This window comes from Silurus meridionalis, chromosome 19, assembly GCF_014805685.1.
Source record: "Silurus meridionalis isolate SWU-2019-XX chromosome 19, ASM1480568v1, whole genome shotgun sequence".
Lineage (NCBI taxonomy): Eukaryota > Metazoa > Chordata > Actinopteri > Siluriformes > Siluridae > Silurus > Silurus meridionalis.
The window spans coordinates 14,370,863-14,383,163 of NC_060902.1; the positions used below are offsets into that span (position 1 = coordinate 14,370,863).

The 12,301-nt window shown below is 45.1% G+C and overlaps 1 protein-coding gene across 1 annotated transcript in view; it reads right to left on the minus strand.

Annotated features, from left to right (window-relative positions):
• ptprga (protein tyrosine phosphatase receptor type Ga) overlaps positions 1–9,981 on the minus strand; it is a 255,305-nt gene extending 245,324 nt beyond the window's left edge. Inside the window, exon 1 of the mRNA XM_046874758.1 lies at positions 8,946–9,981. Coding sequence (XP_046730714.1) covers positions 8,946–9,051 — 106 coding nt within the window. The 5' untranslated portion in view covers positions 9,052–9,981. The remainder of the gene's footprint in view (positions 1–8,945) is intronic.
• Between the last annotated feature and the right edge of the window lie 2,320 nt (positions 9,982–12,301).

The window sequence follows — 12,301 nt, forward strand, 5'->3', positions numbered from 1 at the left end:
GTTAGCATCAGTTCCAGAGGGAAAGAGTTACCCATGATTTCTGAAAGTTTTTCATTGTCCTCTGTGAAAAGTCCGGAATATTCCACACAACGTCGGGGACCTCAGAGACATGAAGCGACTCCGCAGGGTGTTCCCGTAGATAATGAGGAAACGGTAAGTCGTGCCAGATAAAGTTGTGTATATTTGTCTTTCGGTAAACTGTGTGACTTTGATGTTGCGTTTGGCCGCCGAGTCGCGATGAAGCTGCAGGTGTTATTTTGTCTTGAGGCCTTGGTGATGATCACAGATGGCAGACGAAGCAGGAGCTTGTTTACACTGCTAAACACGAGCAGGTCTGCTCGTTCACTCGCTCAGGCGTTCACTCAAACGCTCACGATTGGGACCCCGCCGTTGTTGGCTCGTATCTGGCTGCGGAGAGGGTATGGGGGAGTGCATGTGTGTGTGTTTGGGGAAGAGTATGGGGGAGGTAAAGTGAGAGCGAGAAACTTGGAGCGGTACCTTTTGTCTTCTGCTCTCCTCGCTCTTCAACTCTTTCTCCTGCTTCCATCTTCTCGTTTTCCATATCTCTAATTCCCCTGCTTTTCTACCATCCTTTCCTGTCTTACTTTCCTCTCATTTTTCTCACTTCATTCTCCACAGCTACAATATTTCCCATCTCATATCACTGTGTCCACTTTCCTTTCAACACTACTCATTTCATTTCTCCTCCACTTCCTGTTTCCTTTCTCTTATTCCTTTACATTTTCCTCCTTCTTTATCGTCTTCATCGCTGTTTTGTCATCTCCTCTCTGATGAAACGGGCCTCCTCTACCTTCCCTCTCTTCTATTTTCTCCTCTCCGTCTCCCCATTCTGCTTGGCCAATCTCCGTTCGATTTTCCCCGGCGGCTCGTTCATCGAGCCCTCTGGGTGATTAACGGAAGAAAGATGGCCACAGCGGCGGCGTAAATCCAGAGGGGTTCAGGTGGAACACAGGCGCTTGTCTTTACCGTGAGGGATGGAGGAGCGTGCCGGCCAAAGCCTTGTACTAGAAAGTGCCTCCTTTTATTCTTTTTTTTAATATTTACTCATCCTTAAATAAAATACAATGCTGATGGAAAAAGACAGAGGATGCAAAGCTAAAACGAGGCTTTAGACTGAAAGACAGGAAGAAAGAGGGACAGCGAGAACAAGGGTATGAAAGCGGACGGAAACTCCAGAAGTCCCTCGGGTGAAAACAGAGAGGCCCATCTGTTTCACATCTGGTTTTGGAGAAGTGAGAAGTGAACCACCTTCCAAATGTTGGGTTAGGAAATCTTGATTAGTATAGAGAGAGAGAGAGAGAGAGAGAGAGAGAGAGAGAGAGAGAGAGAGAGAGAGAGAAAAGAAAGCTGGAACATAGGGAAAAAGAAATCCTCACAGAAATGATACGTAGAAAACGTGCTGTAAATAGAGAAAGGTCTGAAGAGGTCATGCCGAGCCATACTTTCAAGGCTGATTTCACACTTGCCCATCGCTCTGAGCTTAATGTTTAAATATAGACACTATAATGTGTGTGTGTGTGTGTGTGTGTGTGTGTGTGTGTGTGTGTGTGTGTGTGTGTGTGCTGGAATTATGAGACATAATCATGTCATAATGAAATTATCAAAAAAAGTACAATGCACACACGTTCTACATCCTGAATCTTTCCGTATTTCTGTATAAAGTGTTATTAATATAGGTTAATATTAATATTTGATCGTGTTTGATGTGGTGCAGTGCTCAGTGCTCGCACAAGTGAGTCGCTCGCTCATTTAAAACATTCTCTTCGCTCTGTCTTCAACGGTAAGCTGAGTGGCGTAACATCCGCACCGAGCTCCCTGACCCGCGGGACATCTACAGCAAGCATTGCCAGACCGGGGCCAGGAAGATAGCGACGAACCTCAACCATCTCAACAATGGACTCTTTTCTCTGTTTCGTTCAGGGAAGCGTTTCCGCTACTTGAAGGCAAACACAGGGAGAATGAGGAGGAGCTTCTTCCCGCAGGCCATTCGGAATCTAAACCGGGAAAATTCTTAGCACAGAGTACGTGGATTACTCTCTCCGTCTCCCTTTTTCTTCTTTTGCACAACTGCACAACTGTCACTTTAACACTGGTTTGGCACACCTTAGTGTCACAGGTCACATAGACACTTTAGTGACACACTGGGACGCTTTAAATCTCCATCATATTATACCCATTCCTTAGTATACAAATTTTATATTATATATTTTAGCACAATGACAATTAAGTTGACTAATTTAATCTGATTTAATTTTCTTTGTATTTTTTTTTTCATATATATTTATATTCTTTATCCACATATTTAATACTTTTATTCCTTATATTTTTATTTATCTTTTTTTTCTTATATTTTGTTTCTATTTAGGACAGTCGTAAAAAGGCATGTCATACTCTGTGATCAAGCATGTGACAAATAAAATTAGATTTGATGACTTTGCCTCTGCCGAAGAGGTTTGTAGCTCCACAGATCAGAGTCCACCTTGCGGTCAGTTCCTGTCCAAGCCTGTGTCTTGTAGTGTCCTAAAGGAATGTCGGAGCACGAGCGCACCATCAGACAGACCCCAGATACCGGGACGAGTATTACTGCGTCCCTACTTCATCATGCCTTTCCTTCGCTGACTGAAAGAAAAGTGGAAAGACACGAACAACACAAAGAAAGTGAAGGAGAAGAGCCTGAACATTTCTGTTCTCCAAAGCCACTGCACTCTACACTGAGTGAGTCTTACGGCTGGAATAAATCAGAGCAGACAGACTTTGATCATGAGCCATTCTCTGCGTACTCTCAATAGCAGGATGACTGATCACTGCTCGCAGATCCGAACTGCCTGGGAAAACAGAAGAGAGACAAAGAAAGAGAGAGAGAAAAAAAGGGAAAGAAAAATCATGCCAATTTAGGTGGAAAACCAGGCAAAAAAAAGAAGCAGAGAGAAAGAGAAAGAGCATTGTGGTCTGAACAGCTTCAGCAGAAAGTAAGACAAATTGGGTTGAGTCCACAGGCCTGGATCATTCTTTCCCTCTCTCCTTTCTTAGTTGGAGGAAACGCGGTGTCCTCCCAAGCATTAAAGTGGAAAAACCAACGCCGCTGCGAGAATTTAATGAGACACGCGACTCTCCCGGCACGCCGCCGCGTTGCATGTGGTTCTTCTCCCTTCTTCTTATTTTCTCTATTTTGCTTTTTCCTCTTGCAAGCTCCCTCGCTCCCTTAACCGGGCCAAATGGAGTGAGCGGTGCCGCCTGTAACCGGTCCAGCTTTTTCGCTCGGTCCCTAATGCAGCTCTAATGCACTACGACTGTGAAAATGGCTATTCGGAATGTGTGACTGGGCTTCCGAGAAAACCTCATGACATTACCAAGTATGTCTCACACACACACACACACACACACACAAAATCACTCGACTGATGGGATGTAGAGGGGGAGAGTGTCTAATAGTTTCCTGTTTTCTCTCTTTTTTTCAGGCTTAAGTGATGGACGAGTAATGAAGCCATCACATCCAAGGCGCTAATATCCAGAACCCAGATGCATCAATGCCACAGCATCACACACACTCACACTCTCACACACACACACACACGCACACACACACAAAATGTTACATCTGCTGCAGGACAATGCTACGCGACGGCCGTTTCATTCTCGGCTCTGAACATATCTTGCGTGTTCACAAAGATTTCTGGCTTCGAGCGAAGCACTTAGCATTGAAAATAAAGGCCGGCTGGAGAACGTGTGAACGGCGGTGTGTGTAAAACACGTCCTTCTACCTGTTCAAAAGGGTCACCAGTGTTGAGAGTTGGAAGAAAGACACCGAGGCACGGTTTCTAATATCTCTTATCCCAGAGATCCCTCATGTCTGTGTTACCTTCTGGTTCTCCCTTTTAGCTATGCTGCTATAGAGAGTCTTGCTGGAGTCCCAACTGCACAGTGACATTAACTTTCATACAACAATAAGGACACATAATAATCCATATCCTTCTTTTCCTGTCACCCCTCTTCTCTCTCTCTCTCTCTCTCTCTCTCTCTCCATCTCTCTCTCTCTCTCCCCATCTCTCTCTCGGTCAAGTTAAACATGCTCCTGAGGTTCCAGTGACCACTGTTCCTGCCCCTCTCTCCTCCATGGATCTTCCCACTCCGTCCAGGTCTGCCTCTGGATGGTGTTCTCTTCGTTTGGCGGCCACTCTGTGCAGCTAGGGACGGTTTCTCAACGCCTTGGGTGGTTCCATGAAATTCTGGAGTAAAAACTGGAGCTTTGAGGATGGATTTGGACTGTAGTTAATGTTAACAGACTGCTACATTGACTCAGGACTACAGTTTGCTTCTGATCACCATCACTGCACCCCGCAACATCGTATATACAGTATATCTGCAATAAATGGACATTCGGTGCATCCCAGATGAGGACGGGTTTCTCTCTTGAGTCTGGTTCCTTTCAAGGTTTCTTCCTTATGCCATCTCGGGGAGTTTTTCCTCGCCACAATCGCCACTGGCTCGTTTATTAGGGACAAACTTACACTTATAAAGAACGTATACATTTTTCATCACCACATTATCGGTGTAAAGCTGCTTTGAGACGATTTTTATTGTTCAAAGAGCAATACAAATGAAAATGAATTGAAATATTTCAAGAGTGACAAAACAATACCTATAATTTAGAGTTCCTAAACATAGCGCTTCATGGAGACGTCATACTTTTATTTTCTCCACCGCCGTATTCGCCGCTCGCCTCGGTTCATCAAGGTAACGTACACCTTTAAGTAGGAGGGATGATTTTATAGGAAAATCTCCAACATTCTGTGGAAAACGAATTTGGATAACAGAACACATACGTCTAGCGCTCGTCCCGGGGTGACGAGCGGTAGAGCAGAAACTTTGGATGAAATCCTGACGCCATGTTGGGGAGAAAAGGAGAAGGGGAAAAGAAAAAAAAATAGATAGTGACTTGTGGTGGCAAAGAGTTCCAGTTCCAGTTCCAGGGAGGCTTTTAGGGGACGATTCAAACAGGTGGAAAACGAGGTCTCGACCGCACGGCGTTAAAGTAAAAGAAACAGTCGATGCCGTAGGTTCTCGCTCTAAATATTTGTTCGGGGTACGAATGGGCGCCCGGGCGGAACAAAAAGTTCGAACGGCGGCCCGTGAGAAAGCAAACTATATAAATAAAGAGGCGGAATCGATGGAGGTCGGAAAGTGAAATAATTTACGAGGTGAAAGAAGAACGCTGCGGAGTGATGGATGAACTTGACGTCGTTTCACAAAAGACCTTGAGCGAGCTCGTCCGACGGTGCTGAATTGATGGCGGTGATCATCGAGAGTGCGCTCGGCACGGGCCCGCGAGCGAATCCGCACTCCTCCGAGGGACTTTGGAATTAAAAGAGAACTTGGAGAGGGTTTTTTCTTTCCAGAAACGGGCACATCCGCGAAACAAACAATTTTACATTAGAGAAACTCCGAGTTTTAAAAGAAGCACTTAATAGATTAAAACCAAACTTTGTGAGACATTTCAAAAACAGCTTAATGCTGCTTGACTGTAAAAAGCAAAAAATAAATAAATAAAACCTTTTTTCCCCGAGTGTTTTCTCTATTTACTGATAAAAGCCGTCTCATGTAATTTTTCTGTCCGATTAACTCGTGTCCTGCCCGTCCCATATCATTCAAATGCACATCAAGATAGAGATCATAGAGATCTGTGATTGATCTGCTTTGCTAGACGTGTTGCAAAACAGCCAGAGTCGCCCGGAATGAGACGAAGGAGTGAAAGTGAAGCAGACGGAGTAAGGACGTGGAGTTTAGTTAAATGGTGAGGATGCAGACGGCTTTGGGCGCTTTGTTTGCTGTTTGAGCAGGGATAATGGAGTGCCATGAAACCAGCCTTCTGCCCACATAAGGTTCGGACAAGAAGCCAAGCAGGCCTTAGTGGAACGAATCGAACAGGGCCAGGAGGAGGGAGGAGAGAAAAAAACAAAAGGAAAGAACTCTTTTTCAAAGCTGCAAAATTCTCAAAATAATACTAAGAACCTGTGAGAGGATTATGGGAAGTACCCACCCTTTTTATGCACAAAAAAAGGAAAAATGATGCCATGGAACGACAACGCCTTCACTCCGCGCTGTCTGACGCGAGACCGGGTGTTTTCCCCGCTCGCGCACACTTCATTAAGCACAGAAATTAAGGCATGGAATGAAACAGACTGGCTGACAGAAACACTTTGGACGTGTTCCCTTGATGTCCTTGAAGTCTCTATATGACACAAACGCAGCGGCAGACGCTGGACACGCAGAAACTCTTCCCCTATTATATATTTTCATAAATCTATTACCCGAGCAGGCGTACGACGGCGAGCCCAGAGCGACGCTGAATCGTTCGATAATGGGACGACGAGGACGAGTCGAGCTTGATGAGGACGATGAGGAGAATGTCGTTCCGGGGGTCGGCCTACGCATCCCAAATATCGAGAGCGCCGGAACATATCTCTCTCCAGAGGCTCCCGGGTTTAAGTGGCCGTTAGTGAGCGGACGTTTAGCAAATTATCCTCTTCTATTAGGCGCAGATACGCTTCCACGGCCCACATAAAAGAAGAAGAAAATTCATAAAGGCAGGGAGTCTGACGCCTCTTAAGAGATTGAAATTACTACCGGGGATCCTTAATGCATGCTGCGCTGGCCCTCTTGCCTCAGAAATACTGTCGATAGAGCTACTTATCCTAGAGCAAGGCACTGAGATATATTTCCAGAAGTACTCAACCTACTATAAAGGTATAATTCGCGGGACCAGAGTTAAAACAAGGCCACCGGATTTGTGTTGGAATACCAATGGCAGCCTGATGAAGTCCTCGTATGTCTCCGGAATAATTTCAGCCGGTCGACCACTTCGGCTGACTCGCTCCGGACCTTCACAGACGAGCCTGTTGTATATTAAGGAACGCAGGCTACCTGAGCCGCGAGACATCTCTCTATTAAGACATGCTCTGCTGGCGCGTGACTGAAAGCAGGCACGGGCCACGAGACGCCCTGCAGCGAGCCTTCAGGACTACTGTTCGTCTCCTGCTCGCGCGGACGCTGTACACCTGCACGCTGGGGAGACCGAGATGAATAAAATGTTTCCAATTCCATTTCCCCGGAACTTCGTCTCTGTCGCAGCGACGCCGAAAACAAAACCCCGCGTTGCGAACAAGTCTATCAAGAGACGGACAGGGAGAAGAAATGTCACCCATGCGGGAGAGAGAAGGTTCTATCGGAAAGTAGAGCGAGACGGAAAGGCGTACATGTGATGAGTTTCTCTGTCCTACCTGGCCTGACCACGAACCTGCATGTGAGCAGAAAAAGTAATCATTCAAAAGAGAAAAAAAAAACGAGTGTGTGTGCTGTGCATGTGTATTCATTCCTCATGCCATGCCATTTGCTGGAATTTTGAAGTGAGAAGGGCAGACTGAAGAGAGACTTCAGTATCTTCTAGTGCACGGAGACGCCGTTTTGCCCGTTAGCGTCGATGCCTTATTTATTCATGTCTGATCCAAAAGTAAAGATTTAGTGATTTAAAGACAGCACCCTGGATCAGGGTTTCTCCAGGCCGCCTTTTCGCGAGCGTCTGAATCAGACGGAATGGAAAATAAACACTCGTACACAGCAGCATGCCTAACCAGGGCTGGCACTATATACACTTCCTATACAAACATCAAAGCCAGGGCTGCTCGGAGTTATGTCGTTTCCATTAATCCCACCGTGCATCCTGCTGTACTGCTCTGCTTTTTTTCTGTATCTGTGTGTGAACAGAAACAAGGACACAAGCACTATGGGACTGTATGTGCCTTTCACTAGTGTATGCAAAAAAACAGGCAAATGAGATTCCAAGGTGCAGCAAACGATCATGTCCATTCCAGAAGTGGGTCAGGGCCGAAACATATCTGACCTGCAGATTTTGTTTGCATTTCACGCCTCACCTGAATGCAACCAGGGGGACGAAATCGATTGCGTCCTGACCAGAGGATCTCACAAAACCTACTCCTGAGGTCTAATCCATGAACTGCTCATGTGTGACCTCAGGAAGCATCCAGGATGCAGCGTGCAACCTAAAAGCAACACTCCGCAACTTTGTGCACGGGGAATAAAAAATAAATAAGACCAGACTGGTCGGCGCGCGCGCGTCCACGACGCTAGCGCGGTGCCGTCGGCGGACAGCCACGGGTGCGCGCTGCGGCTCGCTGGTACCCATCGAAGCGGCGCTCACGTGGTGCGTTCGCACCGGGAAAGGCTCGAGATTCCTCGCGGGGTTTTTTTTCCTTCTTTGTTTTTTTTTTGTAATTCCTACAGCATGCATTTTTACATGCATGTGGATCAGATTCAATGCACAACATATACAGTGTCTATAAATGGAGAATTTCACTGCGGCGTCAAAGATGCATTCTGCACCATATATATATATATATATATATATATATATATATATATATATATATATAGTTAGAACGTGTCCAGTCCTAGAATGAGTCCTATGTAATGATAATGAATGAAGGGATGTGATCAGTCAGTGTTCAGAGCCCAAGAGGTGAAACAAAACCTACAATGTATCCGATGAAGGAGGGAAATAACGGGTCCGGGATAAAACGCAGCCCGGCGGGACTGCCTGCTCCACGGAGAGCTTTAATCTGTAACTAATTACACCATGTAGTACATCCTAAAGATCATTTATAACACATTTCATCATCCTCATCATCATCATCATCATCATTATTGTTATTATTTCAGTGAGTAAAGGTTGCGCTGGGAATTCCGGAATAATAATAATAACAAAATAATAAAATAACTAACCCCTGGAGTCGTGTCCAAGGAGAGGAGAAGAAGGAGAAGAAGGAGAAGAAGGTTAAAGCGGGTGGTGTGGAGGAAAGTTTGGATGTTTTGTGAGCTTTGAGGCGTCGCGGAAAAAGCGCAAAACTTACCGGGATGCGCGTGGGCCCGGAGAACCGCGCAGGCTGCCAGCGTTAAAGCCGCCAGAATCCAGCCGCAGCAGCAGCAGCAGCGACCCGGTTGCTGAAGCCTCGGCATGGCACAGCGCACATCGACAGCCGGCCCTCAGGAGCAACTGTTGGCTTGAAGTTATCCTAAACAAACGTCCGGTTTAGCAAACAAATAAACAAACAAACAAACAAAACTGCAGTTTCTGGGGGGGGTTTTTTGGACAAGGAATTTTCAAGTCAAGTTCGTCCAGGAAAAAAACCAGTTCTCCTTCTCCTCCTTCTTCTTCTGCTGCTTCTCCTAAAAGCTCCTCACGCGGCGCGGCTGCTACTCCTTGAAGGTAATGTAATAATAAGACATGACCGCGCGCGTGGACGTGGATTTTCTTTTTTAGAATTTTTTTTTTTCTTTTCGCGCGGCGGCCCAGGCTCGAGGGAAGTGTGCGCGCGCGGAAAACGGGGGGGCTGGGATAAAAGGGAGGGGAGCGCGCGCGTCGCGTTCACGCCACAGCGCGAGGAGAGACGGCGGGGAGGACGGAGCTGCGGCGCTGGAAGCTCTCCATTCCGCCATCCATCCAGGAAGTAGCCCGAGCGTGTGGCGGAGACTTTCAAACAGGCTCGGGAGAAAAAAAAGGAGAGAGAGAGAGAGAGAGAGAGAGAGAGAGAGAGGGGCACACCGCGCCGCCGGATCCTAGCGCCGAGGAGTCGCCTGCACTTCTTTTTTAAGGAAACATCCCTCCATCCGAGATTTCTCCTGCTTCTCTCTAATTAAAGCAATCAAAAAAACGCAACAAGCGCAACCGTTTCAATCATATAAAACAGGAAACGAGCTCTGAACTACATCCGGTCCAAATCCGAACTGTGTGGAAACTGGACACAGTCCCCGTGATAAGTCCGCGAGCGTGGGGTGGGCGTGGCTTCTGAGACTCCGTGGACGTCTTGGGGACAGTGTCTGAGAAGATGATGGACGCGTGTCAAGGAGCGCAGGAAGTCTCCTGTTCGCTCAATCCCAATTCCTTTTCCTTCATTCTTTCATTTATTTGTTTTTTTATTGATTTCTAATAATTAATTGATTAATTTCTTCCCTCCTTTCTTCATTCCTTCTTTCCTATCTTCAGTTGTTTTTGCTCTCTTCCATGCCATCTTTCCTTAATTCGTTCTTTTTCTTTCTTTCTTTCTTTCTTTCTTTCTTTCTTTCTTTCTTTCTTTCTTTCCATCTTTATTTATATGACTTTCTTCCATGCTGTCTTTTATTAATTGATTTCTATTGATTAATTATTTCTTCCTTTCTTTCTTTCTTTCTTTCTTTCTTTCTTTCTTTCTTTCTTTCTTTCCATCTTTATTTATTTTGCTTTCTTTCATACTGTCTTTCATTGTTTTCTATTATTTGATCATTTTCTTTCTTTCTTTCTTTCTTTCTTTCTTTCTTTCTTTCTTTCTTTCTTTTTCTTTCTTACTTTCTTTCATTCATTTCTATTAATTGATTTTTTCCTTCCTTCATATCATCTTTCATTGCTTCCTTCCCTTATTTTTTTTTTTTGTTTCTTTCTATTGCTTCCTCCAAGACGTCTTTCACGAGTAAGATTTTGATATGAATTTAAACACAGTACAGTGCAATAGTCTGAGGCCACCATGAGATTCATTGTTTCATCAATTCCATAATTACCACATAATTATATTTCAGTTTCTTTAGTAGATGGTCACCAGAAAATACAGAAAATGTGTATGCAGTATTAAAAAAGATTAGACAAAAATCAGAAGGAGAAGAAGACAGGTTCTATAGGCTGAAGGTATTGGTAGGTATTTAGTGAGACCTTCCCATACACTTGAGCAGTAGGAGGAACCTGGTTCATGTGAACCTAAATGAAACTGAACTGTAAGTAATGGCATTGCTTATTGTAGGTCCTTTTATTTCATGTCAAAATGACTCTGAAAAAGGTCTAAGTTTGCGCAGGACATGCTCGAGCAATACACACGTGAGCTTCAATCACTGGAGATTTGGTGATAAGACCAACTTTCAATCACATCACTCCATTCAAAATGCCAAAGATGACAGAATTTCACAAGCGTAAAATCATAGTTCTGCGTCGGTAAATCCAGTCGACAACAAAGCTGCTGGTCTGAAACTCGGCATGTTAGAAGATCATTTAGGTACGTTGGGAAACACAATGTGGGCATTCCTGCCAGCTTGAAGGTCAATGGTTCAATCCTGACCTCACGATCTCCTTGTACTCATGTGGGTTTCCTCCATATTCTCTGCTTTCCTCTCGCCTCCCAAAAATATCGTTTGGCTACACTAAACCGCCCTGAGGTGTGAACAAGTGTGTGAACATATGTGTGCATGATACTTTCAGACGAACTGCCGTCCCATCCACTGTATATTCCTGCCAGTGTTCCTGGGACACGCTCCAGATTCACCACAACCTTGACCAGGATGCTGCTTTTGTCTGGTTCCTATACCGTCTGTGTATCTGAAATATCACGAAGCCAGAAGCAAAGTGAAAGAGCGGAGAAGCGGGATCGAGGATGACCGCGATCGCTGGTTTAAATAGCAGTACGCAGGAGTGCTACAATCATTTGTCGCAAAGCAATCAAGCGATGCTGTAATTACACCTAATAACACAGACAAATTACAATAATAGAGTAATACGAGTAGCTGTGGGGTAATGGATTATATTAAAAAGGTAATCACGGAGCACATCTGGATATACATATACATGCACGCACTCTGGACGAGAAAGCTGAGAGGCAGCTGACATCAATATGGCCGCTGAGTTCGGATGGGTGGTTCAAATCTCATGAGGTGACAGTCATGATCAGGAATGATAAATGTGTTTAAAGCAGGAAGCCACATAAAGAAGCACAGTTTTCACTGTAGCTTCTGGTCTAAATTGCTATCGATAACGTGGCGATGAAACACAATCGCGGCGAAACACTGTGGGCATTTTGCCTCTGAAAACACTGTTCCTTTTGCCTCTTTTGTTTGGATGTGGAGCTCATTCTAGGCCATAAATGCATCACCGGGGGCACTACATGGAATATTATAAACAGTTGTTTTTTCCAGTGCGTGCTCGAGCTTTATTTTTGGGTCTAGAAATGCTTCGGAAAATGTACGAAACTCTCAGTTCTTTTGGGTGGATGTGGTTATTGCTGTATTAAATTCAGATGATCACTCACTTACACTGCTCTTAATTAAAACCAGGAATGGCTTCTTGGTCATCTCCAACGACTGTGAAGCCAATTGCTTCTGATGCTTTCCTGACCTGAAATCGAGACACAGTTCACTCCTCGGTTCACTCGCTGGCTTTGTTCCAGTCCTGCTCTAACACGACCTAATCGAC